Source organism: Melospiza melodia, chromosome 6, assembly GCF_035770615.1.
Source record: "Melospiza melodia melodia isolate bMelMel2 chromosome 6, bMelMel2.pri, whole genome shotgun sequence".
In the NCBI taxonomy this organism is placed as follows: Eukaryota; Metazoa; Chordata; class Aves; order Passeriformes; family Passerellidae; genus Melospiza; species Melospiza melodia.
The window spans coordinates 5,947,263-5,970,189 of record NC_086199.1 but is presented as its reverse complement, the minus strand read 5'-3'; the positions used below and the strand labels follow the sequence as shown (position 1 = coordinate 5,970,189).

Here is a 22,927-nt window from a genome sequence, read left to right as displayed (position 1 = left end):
TGCTTAGCTAAACATCCAAATCCTCTTCCCAGAGCCTGACCAGCCTGGGGATTTATTTACTCTTCTATTTCTCATTTTGCATTTAGCCTTATTAAAACACATGTCATTCAAATGAGGCCAGTTAGTCAAAGCAACCCTGTAAATGCCAATTTGCACATATCCACAGAAATTCAACATCTGCTTCCAAGCACTGAGCTGCCTCCTAGCAGAACACCCAGAGAAACACTCCCAGGCTGTGGAACCAACTTCTTCAAAAATTACAAAGTTAGACACTTCATTCATTTATTGTTCAGAGTATCAATATTGTTATTATTGTGTAATAAAATTTCTATTTATTTTAAGTCATGTAATAAATAAACCAAGCACCTGTAAAGAAAATAAGGATACATTTATCTTTCTAAGCAAAACCTGTAATTTTGTTGGTTTTGATGCAATCCATTTCCCATAAATAGTAGTCACCAACTTCAAATACTTCTATCCTTAACTTGACTGTTTAAAAACATTCATAGAAATAAGTACAATTAAATTGTTCTTTTTCAATTAAGGACTAAGATCAATCAGGGTGAGGAAATTTTTGTTTCCTGGGATTGAACAAATTAAATTATTTAGCTATTCACATTTTCTGAACAGTAATGAATTAGCAATTAGTTATCTGGCATATCCCCTATTATTCCAAACATTAGGATTTAAATGTCCTGCTGCTGGAAATCTCTTCATCCAAGTCTTTCATCATTCCTGGATGAAATTTACTTAGGGCTGCAGATCTCAAATGTCCACTACCACATACTGCATTCAATATTAATTTACCACATACTGCATTTAATATTCATTTTTGAACAAATTAGAAAATACTTCCACTGTCCTCACAGCATACATCAGCTGATCTTCCTTTGCCCACAGAAAAGACACAGCTTTAAGAAATTCTGACAATATATTTTAACAGCGAGAAGTACAGCCATGCAGACAGAGTATTTTTTAAACAGAAAAAGAGGCATTTTCTGTCCACTGATTTTTCTACACAGACAGAAAATCTCTCACAAAGCATATCAATCTCCCCCAGACTGTTAGATTTTAAAAGAAATAGGAAGAATATCAATTTAAACCACAGGAAAACAAGAAAACAATCCACACAGCCTTGCAAAAACTGGCACTGCTTTTGGCAAAATAAGCTGCAAATGCTTCCACACTGTGAACACTTGAACAGATAATGAACACAGCACAAATATTCATGGCAAAAATAAATTGATTACTGATAGGAAACTAGCTTGATGCACAGATGTTTGCTTTGCTGACTTCTTGGTTTCTTGAGGAGAGTAGAGAGTGTTGGCTATTTTCAAGACATTCAGTTCACCATTATCTATTCTAAAACACAAAGTCTAAAAAAAGTGGATTTTAAAAAAATATAAAAAGAGATTTAAAACAATACAAAGCAGAAAACCAGCAAGGTGCAGAAAAAAATCAGTCACTGGTGCTCCCACCCCCAGTTTTACTTTTATGTACTGAGGCTGGTGTGTGCCTGTGCCATGTCATGATACAGAACAGGAATGCTGAGAGATCTTCAGCTGCCACCCTAAGGTGACACATTTGCAAAAATGACACATTTGCAAAAATATTTGTTGCTTCCCAAAGCCAAATAACAATCAAAATAGAGTCCTTAACCTTGGCATCATTTTCTAGTCTGTCAGTCTCATACTCACAGATTACTCCAGTGTTCAAAATAAAATCTGAAGAAAATGCAGATGATTCTTGAACTTCAAAAATTTCAACTTCCAGAATTGGTACACAAACAAGAAAAATAATTCAAGGACACCAGAACTTCACAGGGAGAGAGGTACAGTTTGTTTTTTGACAACTACACAATGAAAGTGTTCCATATATTTGTGATGACCCTGCTGGGTGGGTCATCACAATATCCCAACTAACACAATGATGAAATTCTTTAATTAATTCCTAATTACTTATTTAATTGGAAGCAAACAGTCTATTTCATGTAACATGCAACTCAGGTTTAAGCAACCTCTGAATTTCATATGAGGAACTCCTTGATCTTCTGAAATGCATTAAAAAAACCAAACAAGCAAATCTTACCATTTTGATGCCAGTGGAAAACGTGACTGGTTTGACAGGTTTGGGTTTTTCCAGCTGCATTTCTAGCTGAGTAGATCTGTCCTTATGCTGAGCTAAGAGCAGAGAGGCAGGAAGATCAGAGCTCTCCTGTAAATATATGAGGAATAAATTTGAGTCCTAGACCAAAACAAATATTAATTAACACTGCACATTCTTCCAAACTGCAAGCTGTGGCTGCAAGGCCATCACTAGGAGAACAGCAGAATCCCAAGTATCCTCTTCCTCAGCAACAGTTTACAGAAAAGGATCATTTTCAGTAAAAAGAAAAAGCTGCAGCAGCCCCATAAATCAGAATAACCTGCAAACAACCATTTTTATAGAATCCACATTAAAGACAATATAACAGGCTCCTTATTCCAACTGGCCAATGCAACAATATTTATTAAAATAAAAAAAAATTGGAACTTAATCAGAGAAGGAATAATACTGAGCAGTATAACTTGCATCAGATGTTTATCTAAGACACATTCTTTCTCCCAATGAACTCAGACCAGTTTGAAATTGTTTCCCATTAGATTTCACCTGAGGCCGTTTGGAAATGATCCTTGCTCTGCTCTGCACAATGGCACTATTGTGAGTGCAACCAACAGCATATTTATTTTCTCCTTCAGCAACTTATTTTTAGGGAGGCCAGCCAATTTTTAAATATATATACATATATACACATAAAAAGTAGTAAAATGAATAGTTAAGCAAATGAATTACTTAAACTGTCAGGACAGAATGATTATTAGCATACATATATGGAAGTGTATTTTTAAGAGAGTCAGGAAATTATTGGCTAAGTAATTTTCTAAGAGACTAATGTGACTATCTACATGCACACAGAAATCCTTGAGAATTCCTGGCTAGAACTGCCATGAAGCTGAGAGCAGGGAAGAAGTTCAGACAGATTCTTCCTGAACTGCTCTAGCACAGGATTTTATTCCTAAAGCTCTCACAGATCACATTTCCTTCTGTTTCAAGGAGCCAAGCAAATATTGAACTATGAACTAATTTGTTACTCACAAAACCAAGCAGATTTTATTAACAGGACTGTGATTTTTTCATTATTCAGTTGAAGGTAAGCAGTTGGATGTTTTTAATGCCACAAGATGCCTTGCTGTTTTGATGGTACCTAGAGAAACCCTCTGAAGTGATAATGAAGAACAGTCATGATCTTTCACATCACTCTCCAGTCTTTTTCCCTCTCTATATTTTATTACACTCCCTTTGCCTTGCCACTAGAATGCAAGATAAAAGCAGAAAAATCCCACAAGACAAGATCTGCTCCAGAATCACAAATACAACATCTAAAGTACAGATTTCTACTTGCATTGCTGTGATCAGCTGGGAGGAGGGAGGGAAGATGCTAAAAACCCAAATTGTAGAGACATCTAATTTCTGTACAACTGGAGACAACTGGACCACAAATGTAAAGTTCAGAGTCTGCTTCTTTCAAGTGTTGTACATCTCTAACCTGCATGCAGCAGCATGTGCTGTCAGCAGAGGTTAAAGATGTTAAATTTTTTTAATGACCAGATTTAACACGTTGGGGGAGAAGGGAAGAGTGGAAAGCAGTCTCCTGTTCATTTTGTCATTCATATTCCTTAAACACTCACTGCATTTCTAATAAAATGATTCAAGGAAGCCAATTTTTAACCAACTTCTCAGGAGTTCACACAATGAGCAGTAACCAGATTACACAACTGTGGGAAGGCCACAGTGTGCCAGCAAGGCACCACATCCTGATTGTTTGTCCTTCTGAATATGCCCAGAGCCCTTCTGTTAACTATTAACACACGTGGAACTTCCAACCCTGTGTTTATCCATACCAGCAATTTTCTGTATGGGAAAACAAACTGTCCACACTATGAACAAAGCTGGTTCTACACAACAATTTCTGGAAGATTTGTCTCAAAACCCTTGAGGTTCTGGTGAAAGTGTGGATTTGACCTCTTGAATGCCTTTGCCTGGCTGTAAACTATGCCACAGTCCAGGGAAAACCTGATCCTCTCCCATTGTGCTCACGCCTGGGAATTATGGGCAGTTGGAGAGGAAAGTGCAAGTCTCATAAAACACAAGAGATCATCTTAGAATCCTCTGTATGCATGTGAGAGAGTTTGTACAGCGCATAAAGAAAGTGCTTTCATATTTTACTCAGCCTGGATTATCCAAGGTTAAAAAAAAAAATCCCCAAACAAACAACAACCCAAAATAAAACACTCATACAGCTCTCCCAGTGATGCACAAAGTGCATTTGAGACTGCAAGAATAAGTCACAAAAGGGTCTTGTGCTTTAAAGTGAGAGATTCTATTGTAAAAAGAGGTAACCTACAATGCAGGTAACACAGAAATTGCCTAATTAGGGAGGCAAAAAGGACCAAACTGCTTTTCCAGTGCCCTGCAGAGCCTGGGTCCCCCTGATGCCTTGCTGATGTCTCCAGCACTTCCCACTGGCCTTTCCCTCCCTGTTCCCAGCCAAGGATGGGTTCATGGAGCTTGGTCCTTTCTGCAGGAGCCCCTGCACTCCCCAGGCTGGCCACAAACCAGGGCACACTGCACAACATTTAGAATATCTAACACTTTTCTGTGCCTCTGGAGTACTTAAATGATCAGCTCTTTGAAGAGGGTACAGCATTCTCAAACACTTCTGCACACAACTGAGATCTTTCCTCCATATGAAACCACCATAAGTAACACATCTAGTGACCTGAACCACCAAGATGGTGGGAGGGAAGGAGCACCTGTCCCATGAGGAAAGGGTGAGGGCTTTGGGATTGCTCAGCTTGAAAAGAGAACACTTTGGGGTGACCTCATTGTGGCTTTCCAGTTCCTGAAGGGAGCTGACAAAAGAGATGGAGAGAGACCCTTTACAACAGCCTGACAAGGGGAATAGCTCCAAACTGACAGAGGGCAGGGTTAGATTAGACCCTGGAAGAAATTCTTTATAGAGGGTGGTGAGGTCCTGCACAGGCTGCCCAGAGGAGCTGTGGATGCCCCAACACTGACAATGTTCAAGGCCAGGTTGGATGGGGCTCTGAGCTTTCCCTCCCCATGGCAGGAGTTTGGAATTGGATGATCTCCAAGGACCCTCCCAACCCAAACATCTCCATGATTCCATGAGATCTGCAGCTTTGTAAGATTTCAGCGCCAAAGGTACAATTCATTTCTTGACAAGGAAAATACCTCACATCTCTACTTGTACAACACAAAAAATGTGTCCTTAATTTTTTCTTGTTGCCCACTGACAGAGGCAAACTCGAAAACAAAAATTACCAAGATCCAGTAGGTATAGGCTGTAGGCTACACCAAGTGATCTGTCCAAAGGAGAAGATTCAAAACCAATGTCAGATTCTCACCTTCCTCTGCTCTCACAATCCTGCAGAGCCAGTAATATCTCTGTAGCCAGAAATTAATCCTTTTTGGTTTAGCACAAAACCAGCAACCACAGACATAAGATTATTTTTTAAGTTAATTCTTTACACTGCTGCTGCTTATGCTTGGCTTTTGCTGCATTTCTCAATTGAGTTTTATTCATTATCAGTTTCATTTTCAGATTTCAGAGACCATAGGATTAATGACCACTGGTTTCCCAGAGACTTTGTAAGTCATTAGACAAACACTTCAGTGCTGGTTTTATAAACCTTAGAAATATTACAAAACTAGTTTTGGCTCAAATTTAAGTTGACACTACCCCTTCAGAAACAGAGACACAACTTGAAACTGTGCAGTTTCCTCCCTCAGCCTTTAAAAATCACCTTTATATTGTTTTTAGAATATTAGGATTTGTTTTAATAGCAATTCATATGCAATAACAGTTAAAACTACTTATTTTAGTCATGTTTTAAGGGTTATTTATAGCAATTCTTTCTGCAAGCCACCTGGTGAAGGTTTCCAGTAAAACTAAATGCTGTGTTAGAAAAAAAATTAAACAAACAACCACACATCAGTCACTGGTCTCTAGTCAGTTAGGTGTTTTAGAACAGGTTTTTAAAAAGTCAGAAACTCCAAATCCATATTCTGAGAAATTAAATTCAAATTCATAGTGGAGTTTTTATTATTTTATCCACTATTCCTAATTGTGTGGACTGTAAAAGCATTTACCTTTAAGGTGAAAATAGATTGCTGGATGTAAAGATACAGGCTTGACTTGTTTTTAAAGAAGCTTTCTGCTCATCTCTGCTTTTGCCTACAGAAGGAAAACCAGTAACAAGTTGCCAGGAATCCTGGCTTGAAGAAAGGCATCTGTCTCTTCAGGAGTCCCTGAAACTCCTAAATTTCACTTAGATTCTCTCTCTATGTCAGTGCATTCTGCACTGGCTCAAAGAGGAACTCTGCTTTCTCAGGAAAAGTAGAAAACCATCTGTATCATGAATAAGAACTGAGACTACAAAGCAGGAATTGACACTGTATTAGTTTGAGACGCACTAATATAAGAGAAAATATCATTTGGATATGCCAAGCAGCTTTAAACCACACTGACACAGCTGAACACGTGTATGTATGCATACATACTTCTTTTTTCTGATTTCCCTCAAGGTTACACACAAGCTGTGTGTACACAGACTGTCCTCATGGGTATTACACTTGTGAATGTGTGTGTGTGCATATCTGTACACACTCTTGCACTGAAAAAATTGAGATGTGAAACTTGTTTATGTAACACATTGAGTGAGTTTCTCTATGCCCACACATCATTGCATTTCAGATGCAGAATCAGTAAATTAATCAAGATTACCACAATTTCCAAAAGCAGTCTGAGTTTTCCTCTGTGTGTCTATACAAACTTCATTCACTTCAAAAGGAGCAACTTGCACAGGAGAAGTGGCAGTAAGAGAACATGACACACTCAAGGCAGAAAACTTTTCATTGTAGTAGTTTGTAGCTATGATATTTTATGAAAAATCTTTTAAGATTTTTTCTCTTGAGAAGCTGAGAAGCCTCAAGAACAAAATGTAAACAATGATTATCTGCTGCTGTGGAATGCAACAGGTGCATCTGTGATTGGTCTCATGTGGTTGTTTCTAATTAATGGTCAATCACAGTCAGCTGGCTTGGACTCTCTGTCCGAGCCACAAGCTTTTGTTATTATTCCATCCTATTCTATTCTTAGCCAGCCTTCTGATGAAATCCTTTCTTCTACTCTTTTAGTATAGTTTTACTGTAATATATGTAATAAAATAATAAATCAGCCTTCTGAAACATGGAGTCAGATCCTCATCTCTTCCCTCTTGCTCAGATCCCTGTGAACACTGTCACAGTAGTTTTTGCATAGAAAGGAACCACCAATCATTTAGATGCTCTGACTGAAAAGAGCTGAGCAATGCTTGGGTAACTCATGAGGTTCCTGTTCCCTGCTCTCCACTGCACAGGTGGCTGAGCCAAGAAGCACCTCCTGATGATCTTTTTGCTTCCACACACCTCAGCCACTCCTCAGAACTGCTTAACAAGCCAACAGAGGTAGAGCTGAGCCACAAATCTCAGCAGCAGTCTTCATCCAGCCCCTAGCTTACTAAAACCAGAGTGGTTTGCAGCACTGAAATAAACAGGTGAGAGAATGGAAACACAAAACACACAGAACAGGGAAAGGGAGACAGATCTGTTAATTCCACACAGTGATAGAGATGGATGTCAATGCTATTGAGCTTTCAAAACCTCTGCTTTTGTTACTCACCAGATCATCCAGGAGTGCCTGTTTATTCTTCCTTTTGATCATCTGCTGGAGCTGCTCCTCCTTCTGCATGAAGAGGCGCCTCTGCTCGCTCTCCTGCCGCTCCACCTCCAGGGCCTCCTCCAGCTCCTCCTGCTCCCGCGTCTGAGGGGGAGATCAGAAATCAGCTCCAGCACTCCCCACAGCCACCAGGGACCCCAGCTGGCCCAGGCAAGGGGAAAGCAGCCAAATTCTACCCTTTAAAGCAGAATTTTAAGGTGATTATGGATGATTATTCTACCTCCTCACTGCCCAGTGTAAAGTTAAGATTTTTAACTCGCTGCTTGCTGGAGTCAGATCTGACTCCGTACATGTCAGGGAAGGAGTTTTCCCTCCACTTTCACTCTAAAGCGAGCCCCCCTCAGCTCCCACACATCCTATAACTCAATGATGCAAGTAGGATAAACAAAAACATAATCCCACAATACTGCTCCTGATCCCCCTCATCAGCTGCATCTTTGCAAAGCACGCTGTGCTCGTCAGTGGTGCAGAAGAAAAATGAGAAATTACAAACATATATATATAGGAAAGCCTATATCATTAAGCATTAACTGTGAAAATGTCACATTTTTAGAAAATAAGGAATTTTTCCTATAACCTGGATTGCAGACATGTGACATGAGATGAAATGAAAGATTACTAGTACAAAAAGACAAGTTCTTGTTACAGATCTATTTCTTGGCAAGGATCTTTTTAATGTGCAAACTATTAGGCAATCTGTATTTGAAAATCACAGTGAAAATAAAAAAAAAACAGAAGAAGGCTTAGAGACAGAGGAAAATAAGAGGATTAAACAATTTTATAAAGAAGGTGGATCAAAAGAATGTCAGTTTGGTTGCTAGAAGGTACAAGGAAAAACATACAGGAAACGTTTTCCAAATCTTCTCCATTTAACACACTAAAGCAAAGGGAGATGCAGTAAAAATGGCAAGATAATTAAAATTTCATGAACTTAAATGGATGATTTACTGATGAAAGGAGTTTCAGCAGAACATCACGGGGAAGACACTGATCTCTTCTCTGTGGTGCTCAGTGACAAGGCCTAAGGGAATGGCCTGAAGTTGTGTCAAGGGAGGTTTAGGCTGGATATCAGGAAAAGGTTCTTCACCCAGAGGGTGTTTGGGCACTGAGCAGGCTCCCAGGGCAATGGTCACAGCACCAAGGCTGGCAGAGCTTGCCAGCACAGGGTGGGGATGGTGCTGTGCAGGGCCAGGAGCTGGACCCAATAATCCTTGTGGGTCCCTTCCAACTCAGTTCTTCTAGGATTCTGTGATCATTATCAAGGCCAAGACAATAGTAAAGTTTGCTCTAATCATAAAGTTATATCATAAGGCACAGGTACCTAATAAAAGCCAGAATCTGCCAAAAAAAAATCCCTTCACCAGACAGATTGAGCCAGTGGGTCCCAGTTACTCCTGGGAGATGTCACCACCTGCCCCCAAGCCAACAGAAACTGCTTCCATTTTGTAACTGGTGCAGTGACACTGGTAAAAGCTGGTCACCAACCAGCAACCACCTGGAATTGGGCTCCCTTTGCATTTCATGAAAGGGAAAAAACAAACAAGAAAATCCCCAAATTTCTAACTGAGGTTATGTCTGAGAATTAAGGGATTTAGTTTTGGTCAACAGGACAGAAGAGCCCATGGTGTTTGAGACATTCCAAGGCTCTTCCACATTTATCTCTAAAGACTGCCTGGAATTTGCACTGAAACAGAAGAAAACTTGTAGGGAAGTGCTGACAGACCTAGTCTGAAGAAACAGCCCAGAAAAATTATGGTCTGAAATAAGTAAACTGATAAACAAACCTAAACCAGAGCAGACTACAGGAAAATGGAAGAATTATCACATGTCAGATCAAATTCTTTAAACAGTAAAAGAGAAGAGTTCAGTAGGCAGCAAGGGTTGTGTCCAGACTAAAGATAATCTAAACATAGTCCTAATATGTGAAGGGAAAGATGATGACAGTGAAGCCTGTTGTAAACTCAAGCCTACAAGTGAAGAAGTAAATACAAAGTAAAATCATGTGTAGCCACATTCAGGAAAGGATAATCAGGAAAACAGGCACATTCACATCACAGAATCCAGACACAACTATTTCAAGACTGCACAAAGCAGAAAGTGAAATTAAACATCTAGTGATAAAGCAGGAAGCAACAAGTTACCCTATGACTGGAGAAGTGCAAATATTTAAGGGAGAAACACTGGAAAAGCTGCAGTCAGGTTGAAAGGTTTTATAAATAAAAAGTGTATATAAATATCTATATATATTAAAAAATATATAACTACAAGAACACCAAGATCTTCACCTTTTTTTTTTTTTCTAAACTACAAGAGAAGAACAGTCTCAGGATCAATGTATTTCCACCAGAAATGGGAAAAGAGAGTTCCTCTATGAGAGGCATTAAGATCTCTGCATTCAATTCTGGCCCCTTCTGCCTGCCAAACACAAATCACACTGGAGCAGCCAAAGGGTAACAAAAACAAGAGGGACAGAAAACATTTACATCCCTCAGAAGCAACCTATTAGAGTGGACAGAAAAAATTAAGACAAGAAAGCAGGGACAATGACTGGCCATAAGAAGTTTAAGCAAGAAAGGAGGACACCTTTTACCACACATGGATTAGAGACATTCCATAACTTGCTAAGAGGAGCTGGAGAGGAAAAGCAGCTTTTATAAGCAACCCTTCAGCTTTTAGGAGAGGGGGAAATTTATGGACAAGATCATGCAGTTTTTGTAATAACCACTGTGTAAAATCTATTATGTTTCAATTGTTGAAAAAGAAATTAGGAACATTTCAAATGTTAAAAAAGAAAAAAAACAGAAATGTTTCCAGCTCTTCAGTGAGTCTGGATTCACACAGGCCTGCCCAGCCTCCAGCAGAGCAGGACTGTGGAGCACAGCAAACAGAAGTGCTTGAGGGGGTACAGGGCATTACAGAGGTGCCTGAGAGCAGCAGCCAGCCCCTGTCCTTGCAGGGAAGGTGGGCTGAGGCAGAGCTGCTCCCACTGTGACCCCAGAGGCTGCAGCTCCACTGTAAAATAAGACACAGCCAAAGCCCTGGCAGGTCTCCTCAAGCTCTGAAGCAGAGGATATTGCACAGTGTCAGAGACAGGATAACAGATCAGAGATGGACCCCTAGGGAAATTTCCTTGCCTTTAAAAGGAAGAGGTTCAAACAAACATTTTTCAGATTCCAATCTCCTCCTGTGAAATCCTAGAGCTAAAGAAATCACCCAGAGTTTTGCCACAGACTTCAGGAGAGTGAGGATTTCACCCCTACTGATTTGAAAGCAAGTCCTTAGTGCAACTGGATTACAAACACAAACTTTTATTATGTCACACTCTGGGCAGACATTTTCCTTCAAGAACTGATAACAATGTGTATTTTTATGCTGAAAAAATATTTAACAGATTAAACTTTTCTTACAGGAATAAATGCATGCAAGTTTATTTTTAAAGAACAAAATGATATGTGAGCCATAATTTAATGAATGAATCTTCAAAGAACCCTGTGTTTTGCATACAGATTATATATACAGTATCCCTGATGTTACTGTTATCAGCTCTTGAACAAAAGTTTTAATGTTTGTTTCAACATCTTTCATTTCAAATTTTGTACAAACCAGGCCTGTGTTTTGCCTCAATTTTACAACTCTCTCCTGGGAGCTTCATAATGTCTGGGTCTGGATTTCTTTTTTCCTTCAGATGAGAAAGGAACGATTGTCCTGGTGTAGGAATGAACTTCATCTCTCCTGGCCATTGTCCAACGCCACTGCCAGCACACATGCCTGCTGATGTATTACACACAGCCTCTGCTGCTGCCCCTCTCCTCCAGCCCTTCCCAAAATAAAGCACAACTACATTTCAACCTCAATATTTAAATACAAAGAACCCTGTAAGCACTTTCAGCTTTGGTTTGTTTTAAGAAAGTACTCCACAAATCCTTTAATTCTTTAACAAATGAATAAAAATTGTAGGGGAGAGAAGTTAACTAACCAGTTTTAACTTATTCTTCTGAATGACTTCTTTGTTATCCTTTTGATACAGCTCCATTTTCTTTTTGGTGTTCTCCAAGTCCACATTGTTGGTCAAGTTAAATACTGCATAAACATTATAAAGACAGAAAGCAAAAGTATTAGGTCAGCATGCATGACTATGACAAAGAAACACTATTCTTATGCTCTGTATCCCTTCTAGCCAAATATAAACATTGCAGTAACAGAACTTATTTAAACATGCCATATAAAGACAGAGACAATCTGCTAAGTCACTGCACTCCAACAAAAGCCAGCAGAGTTTCTGTAGGTTTCCACATCTGTAGGAGATTAAAATTTCAATCTTGCATCCCATTTTGTGACACTGTAATGATACATGAATAATCATCATACTATTCATAAAACACTGACCTTTCCAAGTAGCAGTTATAGCTAAGAACATGGTGGTTCCTATAAAATTAAATTAGATCAAACACAGCCATATGAAGACAAGGATGGAAATTAAGTAATTTCATTTCCTAGGGAATATTTAATGCACAAGGACTACAGTGACTGAATTCTCAGGTACACAAAAAAATTTACATTGCTTGGTAACTTAAAAGGCACCAAAGTACAATTACCTTTATTATGAGGAATCTGCAGATGCTTGCAGATTAATAGGTCAGCTGACATTCTTTTGATGTCTCTCAGTGGTGACAGACTATATCTCATGTAACTATGAGCAAGCAGGGTCGGCCAGCAAGCTCCATAGTTTAGCACAACATTCCCAATTATCTACACATGGTATCTCAAGAAATTGAACAGTTTCTATAATCAACAGCTTGAAAGATGTAGATGGTTTGGATGATTTGTAATTTGATACAATGCCTGAGCCCTTCACCTCTGGGTCACTGGTTCACTTGTGGGTCAAGTGAATTCCAACTGAACCCGTTATCACTGGGAAGTCTCTTGGTGATCCCCACCCTGAGTGATGCTGGGCTCATGCCCATGGCCTCAGAGCTACTGAGCAGAGCCAGCACAGAGCACTCCAAGCCTCCAAGAGCTCTGTCACCTGCCTGCAAGGGCAGCAGAGAAATTTGTGCAGCCATTGATAAATCCTCCACAAGAAACAGCCACGCAGTGACCGCGCTGTGTCACAGCCCGAAGGGAAGGAGGTTCTTGTGCAAACACCAGCCTGGCACTTGGGAGCTTTTGGTCCAGTTCTCTTTTCCCAGGTTTTTAGGAAACCAGGGCCAAGCTAAGCCTGGCTGCACCACTGCCAAGTCATTTGTACCAGTGAGGCTGCTGGAGGCAACAGGAGGAAGCAGCATGAAGTGTGTTGTTACTCAGCAGGGTAACACACGCCTCAGTTTGGAGAGCATCCTATCCCTTCTTCCATCCTCCCCACAGGTAACAATAAAGGGGAATAAAGAACCAATGAGGCTGCTAGAGGGAACAGAATGAAGTCTGCTGTTACTCATCAGGGTAACACACATCTCAGTTTGGAGAACATCATTTCCCTTCTTCCATCCTCCCCACAGGTAACACGGCAGAAAAGAGCCCTTAGGAGGGTTCTAGGCAAACCAAACCAAAAGTAGCTCAGGCTGGCAAACCAGGTGAGAGCAGTGAAGGAAACATCAATAAATCAATGCCAGGAGCAAATGGAGATGAGAAGAAACAGGAAGGTCCTAAATGGCGGAGCTGCGGATGCATCTCAGGGCTACAAGCCCAGCTCTGGCTGCCAAGGGAGGCATTCCTGCTCCCCAAGCCTCACTCTTTCCCCTGCTCTGATCCCACAATTCCCTCAGATACTCTGCAGTGTCAACAAAAACCCTTCAGTAATCTGAACTGGCTCAACACAGGGGCTGAGAGCCAGAGAGGGTACCAGGGAAGTAATAAAAGCGTACAGATGGGAAGAGGAATACTCTTATCCAGGAGTACCAAACCACCACATCATCTTACTCTTATTATCATCATACTCAATTCCTCAAACTGCAACAAAAAAGGGCTCAGTAAGATACAGTTAAATAACCTCTTAACCTTTAAAAAAAAAAACCTGTATTTATTTTCCCCATTTTCTGAATAATAAGCAGCATCAAGAGGAATGACATTTCAATCCAGCCTGGCTCCTGAATCAGCTGAACTCTTCCAGCCCCACCCCAGCCTCCTCAGTTCAGAGGGAAGATCTAAGATGGCTGAGTTTGTGCTTTAAAAATTTCAAAATCAACACCTGAGCTGAATTTACAAACTTTGCTACTGGGCCTCTGTACTGGAGTTCTCCCACTGGCAAGAACCAGAAGGAGGAGAATAAAGGTTCCTTTCTCCCACACACCACCTGCTGTATCTCCATGCCATAGCTTCAGGCAGCACTTCTCCCTCAGGTCTTTATCTCACCCCAGCTGCGACCTCTGGGCACTGCCATAACCCAAACAAGACACTCAAAGTTCAGCTCCTTGGTTTTTTGGGAGCAAGCTACCCCTCCCAAATGTTTGGGGTTTTTTTTCCTCTCCAAAAGGAATAATATTTTCTTATTTCATATTGTGACAAACACACACTTCTTGGTTGTAGCAATGGTGATCTGACATCCAAATTTTCAGCCTACAGTTGCCCACTGACAAGAAGTTTTATTATTTGAGTATTAGGGCAGAGAAGAAGTATCAGTGAAAATGCTGGCACACAATGAGCCCAGAGCTCTGCAGTGACAGCAGCTGATGGGAATGTCAGCACTTCCTACCACCTCACTCCACACAGCAGCTCTCTGAACTCCCTAGTCATGACACAAGAAAGAAATAGCCCATGAGCCATGCTGTGCTAGCAGGATGCCCAGATGCCACCTTCAGGTGCATGAGGAGATGCCAAATTGCCTTCAGGCTTCTGAACATCATGAATATTTCTCTAAAAATAAATCCAGCTATAAGCTGATGATCCCTGTTTTGCAGTTATTGCTGCTTGAAACCTTCAGGGTTTGTTTTTTGGCTTCTTCCTCAGTTATCTTTAATAGGTTCAGCTGATCACAATTTGGTCTGTAAAACAAGAGGCTTAAGATTTAAAACTCATACTGGGGAAAAGCAGGCATGTTTTAAACACTTGCAGATGCCTACCTTTATTGAGAACTGCTTACAAAAACGGGTGCATTTTGGTACTTCACAGGAAGTAACATTTCTATCTAAAAAAAATCTATTTCTGCATCAATGTTTGGGAAATTTTCACCCCAAAAGCCCACTGCTCTGCTCATGGTGGAAGTGTTTATCCCCCCTTGTTTTCCTGCTGTTTCCCTCCCAGCAGTCAGATCTGCTCACACTGACTCTGCTTTGCCCATCCTGTCCTGCTCTGTCACTCAAGGATTCTGTAGGACACCAGCAATCAGAAATTCAAACTTCAGCCCCCTCAAAGGCCAGAGGAAATTTGGACCAGAGAAACCAGAGAACACTGATCTACATGAGGAACACTGTCCTGGTCCTCAGCATGTCCTCAACACTGATCTGTCCACATTTCAAGAGTGGAAACATTGAAGACATTTTGTTGTAAGAGTAGAAACAGAGTAAAAGAGTGCAAAAAAGTATAAAAAACAAAAATAAAACAATGAAAACTGTAACAGCGCAACCTGGATTTGCCCACATCAATTTCAGCATCAACAGCTGCCCTTCAGTACATGAAAACAGCATCTTCCCTCTACAATAAACACCTACCAGCAAAACAAGCTGCTCTTTGACACTGCATGGTTACCAGTGGCCAGCCAGCAGCCAAAACATCTTTCAACATATTTTCTAATAAATTTTTCATGAGCTTCAAACGTCTTTTCATCAATATTTATAGAATACAAATTCTTGCCATTGTATCCTCACAATACAGCTGACAAGTCTGCTTTGCAAGGGGCACTAGGGCACAAAAAATAATTAAGATATTATTTCCCTCTCTTGTCCCTTGTCCCCTCCACAAGTTGCTTGGCATTTAAAGGGCAACAACTATAAAACCAAAGAACACAATTGCTATCACTCAACATACAAACTTTAACATAGCTAGGACTATGCAGCCTGCTTTGAGTTTTGCTAGAAATTTATTTTAAATGCATTTCTTAACTTTAATTAAAGAAAAAAAATAGAAGTAGAAAAACTAGAAAGAGTTAAAAATCCCAACTCATATGCTACACCTACCCTGAAAAAATATTGGTGTAGATCTGAATATGAGTGGCAAAGCAGATGGCTGGTTTGAAAAGGTTTCAAAGAGAAGACAGACTTATTTTTGTCCATGTTGAAATATAGCATAAGCCGATATAAGAGGCCTGAAGCCCTTCAGGGAAAAGAAACAGAAGCTGTTTTGTATGCAACAATTATTTATCTACTTATCCATCTCACATTGGTTGGTTTATAAAATGACTTGCCTTGAGACATCTGTTAAGTATAACAGGAAGACTATTGTGTTTTTTTGTGAAGCATTTCATTCTATTTAGGTGAAACTCCCAAGTTCTGAAATTCAGCCTCTACAGGGACTTTCTCTGTTTTTCAAAAGAACAGCATTCATTATACAATTCTATAACAAATGGAAAAATATTTTCCTAGTTATAAAAAAGAAAATAAGACAAAAAATTTTAATTAAATGGCACAATAATTGAATGAATATCACTGCACTGCAGGACTAAGTTCCTCAAAATCTCCCTGTTTTAGACTAACTACTAGCATTAGTTCATTATAAACAATATTCCTCACATCTACTACAAACAACTCCTAAATTATCATCTTCCTAAAACCCCAGACTGGGAATGTGGCAGAGTGCTACAGAGGGAGACACAACCTCATCCTCAGTCTGCCTGGGATGTCCCAGGCTTCTGTGGCAACTTCCTTTGGTGCTTTTGAGCCTGATCCCTGCACTTTCAAAAGGAGTAGGAGTGCAGTGAGGGAGAGAAAAGAGGGAAAAGAATTTAACATGTTCCTTCCAACCAACATTTCTGGGATTATAACAAAATGATTATCAGAAACAAAAGAAAACCCACAGTTAAGCCAGAAAAGAGTCTAGTTAGGTATCAATGATTATTTCTGCTTATCCTCAGTGGTCTTTTACTGAGTCAACACCTTTGCCAGAAGTGAATGACTGAAATCACTCAGCCCCATCACTCTAAGAAAGACCATTTTGGCAGGAGCAGTGTGAGGATGTGAACTCAAAGAGATCTTTGATAAAGCTGCCCAATTTCCAGTTGTGTTATTGCCCGTGTCAGGACCAGCAACACCATCCTCGAGAACACACACACAGGGGGGGAAAAACCAAACCACAAAACAATAAACAGCACAAGCCACAAGTGATCAGAGATAGCAAAACCCTTCCTATGCACGGATCACTTGTCAGATAAGTGTTCTGAGAGCATTGCATGAAGTCCTGGAGGATCAGGGAGATACAGGAATACACAACTAAGAGCAGCCTCCTCGGAGCTGAATGCTTTTTAAGAAGCAGCAATTACCCAGAACAAGGTGCTGCGGTAACGCCGGGGGGCCTCACCCAGGTACCAGGGAAGGTGCCAGGCACACGCTGGGAGGCGGGTCCTGCTCCCAGAGCTCTCACACAGGGCTTGGAAAAACGGCAGAGATACTCTGGGGAAGGAGAAATGCTCGGGGGAAGAAGAAAACTTTGTAGAAAGAGCAGGCGAAATTCAGATTGTGTCCAGAGAGTGCAACTTGTAGCAACACTGAAAGGTTTAACCAGGTCCCTGTTACCATATGGGCACAGTCCTGACTCACTCAGATACATGTTGCCCACACCTTTCCCAAAAGCAGGTTTTAACCCTTTCACTTTATTTTTATTCCTAGTGCTAATGACAACAAACTGTGCTTACAATGCTCTCAAATTGTCCAACCGATTTTTCTTCTGGGGAGAACTTGCTTTAAAATGTGGTTTTTATTTAAAGCCTTGTTTAACACGTTTTAGCCCAAAGCATTATTCAGTGGCTACACTCTAAACCACTTCAAAAACCTGGTTTTTATAATAGAAATCTTAAAAGGTGACTACCCTAATGTTTGTTTGACCTTCCCACACACACACACACTGTTGCTGCACCATCCAACTCCTCTATTTCAATAGAAAAAGTCTGTAGGTATAAAACAGCTGATATGAAGGGGGAAAACGTGTTTGCAGTGAGGTCAGCAATTGCTGTGTCTCATTCCATTGCTAGTTTTGGAGCTGACCCACCTGGAATATTTGGAAAACCTATCAGAATGGGGGTCACATGAAATACACCTCCACAGGATGTTTACATTTTGTCTGTGCTAAGCAACTACTTCATTAAAAACCCTCTAAAACAACTCCAGAAACAAAACCTTTCAGCAAAGAGGGAAAAAAAGGTGAAGCTGCACTTTAGGGCATGGGGAGAGGGGAAACCTTCCCAAACACCAGCAGCTACTGCAAGTCTGCTGAATGTTGGCTCCACAAGGCAAAGCTGCCCTGCACATCCTTCCTTTTCCATCTTACAGCCCAGTTTTCCACATGAGCAAGCAAGCAGAGAATTCAGAGACACACAAAAATGAAATAACTCCTCTCAGCAGCAAAGTGTGAAATTATCATACAGAGACAATGAGTTTTAAACACACTATTCAGTCAGGCACAGCATTCACAAAATGCACTGGAAAATGTCACATCAGACAAGTGCCAGGTGGGGAATTGTGTCCAGGACCACAGCAGGGATGGGCTTGGGGACAAATGTGCAATGGGCTTTGTCAGCAGGGAGAGCAAACAGGGCTTGAACTCTTGGCTGAAGTGCTGCTGTTGAACCCAACCTGTCCTCTGGGGTCTGTCTGGAGTTGGGATATCATAAATGAACATAAATAGGGACAGTGAAAATTAAAGAGTCTTCTGACTGCACCCCTTCCTTCCTCTCATCACCCTGGCTGCCACATCAATGAACTAGGATGCAGCTGAACTCCCAATTCCTTTTAGTATTTTAGGTGTTCCTCTCAGGTAACTAACTCCAATTCCTAAAAACTCTATCAAGCTTCTTCACTATGCATTTGCAGGGCCAAAACAATTATTGGCCAAATCATTTTTTTTCATAATGTTACCAAGACCAGCCAGGTTTCTGCTGTTTCTAAAACCAAGTTCCCAGTAAAAGATTTGGAACCATTTGCAATGTAACCACCTAATCCCAAGAGCTGTAAAAACCTTCACATCCTGCACAAATTCACAAGGTTCACACAATTTCAGGCAAAACTTCAACTCCCTTGTTAGAGATGTTAAAAAGTCCTGCAACAGCAGTTAAGTGGGAAATTATATTTAATGCTACATGAAAAAAAGCAGTTTTGCTTCCCATGAGCACACAGATTCTTCCAGGATCCTCTGGCCATTCTTTCTATTCATTCCCTCCTTCCCCCATACCATTCCAAAAAATATACAAACAAAGCTACACCCACATCATCTCCTCCAGATATCTGGACCATGTGAGTGTGACTGGTGTTTCCCAGCCACACCATTTGGCTTCCCAGCCTCAGCATCCTTTTGTGCCAACAAAAACATGATCCACTGCTCACAGCAGTAAGTGTTTGGATACATTTCTACAAAACACCACAGTGCAAAAAGCAGCAAGGGCTCCTTTGAGAAAAATGAAGGAAAATTGTCATCTCCATGGTTTCCTCCAAATCACTGCCCCTCCTGCATGCTCTAAGTCACCTCTTCTTCCTCCAGGTCAAAAAAAAGAAAAGCCTCAGAAGCTCATAAAAACCAAGAACAAACCATTTAGGAGTCACTCCTTTGAACACATCCTTGTTTTTCTAAGCAAAACCCATCACTCCACCATAAATCACAAGTCACCCTAACTAAGAAGAAAATAATCTCTGTTGATAACATTGTCCCTTCCCCAAAGGGCAAAGTTCTGCTGCAGCTAATCCAAAGAGAAAGAAATCCACGTCTGTTCCTAAACCTTCTCCTTCTGCACAGCAACATAAAATGCTACCACAGTGGTATGTAAGGTCAGCAGCTTCAAAGCAGCTTCAACTACTGTACTTGCAGAAGCAAAAATGATGAAAGACACCATATGGCTTCTGTCATGGTAGATAAAGCTAATGGAGGGATATAATGAAAATTTCAATTTCTCCTCTCTTTGTTTAATCTTTGCCAGTGCAGCATGGACACTCCCCTGCAAGCCTTTCTTTTCCAGCTTTGTTTCCTCATTGGATTGTGTTTTTTCTCTGGCAGATAACATGTTTTACTTAACAATATCCTACAGTTCAACAAACATGATTAAATCCAGAAAAAAAGTAATTAGATAAAAATCTGATACTGTGATAAATCATATTACAGAAACTGAACTTAGACATTCTCATAGGCAGCTGAGTCAGAAGATAAAAGCCTATGGTCTCACAAGCACAGCACATCAAAAATTCAAGCATTAAGACTTACCAATTTCTTCTATTTCTTCCAAGAAATCATTATATTCCTCTAGAGTGGGAAAGTCTTCCTCTCTTTTATTGTATCTTTAAGAGAAGATAAAAGTATTTGTAAACAGAAAGATACAATTTCCATTCAACAAAGCTTTTGCAGCAAGCTGATTAAGCATTGATCTACTTTTATCTGCTGTGTGCTTTGTGACTCCCAAACTGACCAGAATCTTTACTGGGAGACACAAGTGCCTGCTCCAAAGGAAAGGAGGAGCCTGGAAGAAATCTCTGCTATCTTTGCCTATTGTTTGCCAATTCCTTTTCCAGGGTTACAGGTAAACATGAGCACAGAGGCCAAGACAGAGTAACTCCCAGCCAGCCTCTTAACAAAGGCAGAGACAACAGCAACACCCACAGAGAACAAAAAAGAAAAATAAAAAGCTTTTCTAGAACAATCAGAAAAGGGATTTTGGCTTTGTGCCAACAACAGACAGCATATGTCAGCAGCAAACTGAAAATTCTACAATTATCTCATTTCATATCAATAGGCCATTCCAGCACTCACATTCACCTCTTCAGAGCTGGAGAAAGTAAAAAGATGAAGGGACAACTGGCTTAGAACATGGGCAGCTTCTGAAAGTCAAGACAGGCAGACTTTCTTCCCAAGAAAATATAAAGCTGAGATTCTGTCTGATCTGTGGAGTGTGACACCCAGGAATATAAAAATCCAAAGAATTGAGGCCATATTCCAATTTGGGGGCATTTTTTCTGCCTCCTAAAAACTAATCTGCCAAACCCCAGTGGGCCAAGAATTCTCCAACATTTTCTCTTCTAACTAAACTTTCTTCCATGTTTAATTGACTTATTACAGATTGACTTCTGTTAACTTCAAGAGACTTTAAAATCCAGCATCAGAATTAATACTGCTTCCCATGCTTGGTATTCAGTGGCACAGTTTCATCAACATATGATTCATTTACTATTGTCCCGAGTTTTAGATAAAGGCTGACAAGCTTATAATTTACCTGTAAGTTCACTTCAGCACACACAGCTCTCTCTGAGTTTATTTATCAGATTTTCTTCTATTAAAACATCAACTGGCTCCCATATTTTCTTTATAAAATGCTGCTTACTGGCCACAAGGAGTGAGATGCAATCTTAGACCTCATTTATCTCAATTTCAAGAGCTTTCAAATCTGCATGACAGAATGGTAACACCAGGCTTGCAAGGGACACTTCCACTAACAATTGCTGTGTGAAGCAAAAAACAATGTGAACTCTCTTTTGCCCATTTTGATTTTGAAGGGAACTGGCCTTCAACTCTCAGAACAGGTCCCCAGGGAACAAAACAATCAAGGTCCTGTTTCTTGCTCTGCTGCCATGTTCACCCCCTCAATATCTAATCATCTCCATTTTGGAGCCAAGTGTTTGCCAAAGAAGGCCACATAGAAACACTCAACATTTTCTAATGCTAAGCAGGAATCCCTCAAGGCTAAATTGAGATTTCAGCTTTCAATTGTTGCACAAAATCAGATTCTCTGAAATCCCTCCATGATAAATGGAGTCAACTTTTATGGTTTGCCACTTAAAAAAATAAAAATCTCCTCTGTACTACTGAACAAGTCAAATTTTTAAAATTTTGATGCATGAAATACATCCACTTTTTGTTATTTCAAATGGTGGCACTCACATTTTCAGCACTTTCTTCCGGATTTCCACTTCCTTGTCGACAGCAGGGTCCTCGAAGAGCTGCACCCTGAAGTTGCTCTTCCTCAGGGGGGTGTCACACTCATGGCAGTTCCCAGCCCCTCTCACAAACAGCAGCTCCACACAGCTCTCACACCTGTGGGACAAAGGCAGGGGTGCAAAGGCACAGAGTGTTAAACAGAACTGAAACACACGAGTGTGCCCCCTTTTTGCTGTTGGCACAGCACATCTGCCCTGGTTTCACTCCTTCTGCAGCACCCACAGGGGCAGGGGGCCAGGGCTCTCCACCCTCCTGAGCAGAACAGGCTCAGCAGCACAAACATGGATTCTGATTCCCCCTGCCCAAACACCCCCAGCTCTTTGCTGGGACCAAGCACCAAATGATTCCTGCTCCCCAAGCCTCACTCTTTCCCCTGCTCTGATCCCTGAATTCCCTCAGGTACTCCACAGTGTCAACAAAAACCCCATCAAATGATGGGGTCATGATCAAGGGGAAGCTGTTACTGACACAGCAAACCCATTTCACATCGACCAGACTGCAAGATCCTGATTTACTCTAAGCATGACCTCATTGCACAAAAACCCTGTTTATTTTCTGGATGCTGTAGTGCAAGGAGAACTCAATCCAAGCATGGACACAAATCTTGCCTGCAGACTTCCAAGCATCTGCCAGTCCTATCACAGAGGAACTGCTACAAACCTGAGTTAAAATCCAGCCCAGCAAAGCCAAAAGAATAAAAAGCATTTCAGTCAGCTTTATGCAGCTCTCCTGTGCCTTCTGGTAATACTTTTTAAATTGCACGTAAAATAAACTTTACACAGAGGCTGCACAGAAATAAAACAAAAATACCTTTCTGGTTTTATTTCTTTTGACCCAATGAAGACTTCAGATTTTAACACGATACTTGCTGACCAGTCAGTTGGCATTTAATAAAGGAAGAACACGTAACAAGAAAGCTGATTTTAAGAAAAAAGTACTTGGCTAGTAATAATGCGCAAATTTCTAGCAGAGGACAACACCTGCTGCAGTCATTTCCTACTGCTGGGGAGGCAAAGGGGAGCCTATTTATAG

The 22,927-nt window shown here is 40.7% G+C and overlaps 1 protein-coding gene across 1 annotated transcript in view; it reads right to left on the bottom strand.

Annotated features, from left to right (window-relative positions):
- Positions 1–22,927, bottom strand: part of MNAT1 (MNAT1 component of CDK activating kinase) — a 119,959-nt gene that overhangs the window by 63,069 nt on the left and 33,963 nt on the right. Inside the window, exons 2-6 of the mRNA XM_063159752.1 lie at positions 21,839–21,991; positions 20,171–20,244; positions 11,817–11,920; positions 7,784–7,924; positions 2,089–2,214 (exon numbers count right to left, since the gene is read on the bottom strand). Coding sequence (XP_063015822.1) covers positions 2,089–2,214; positions 7,784–7,924; positions 11,817–11,920; positions 20,171–20,244; positions 21,839–21,991 — 598 coding nt within the window. The remainder of the gene's footprint in view (positions 1–2,088; positions 2,215–7,783; positions 7,925–11,816; positions 11,921–20,170; positions 20,245–21,838; positions 21,992–22,927) is intronic.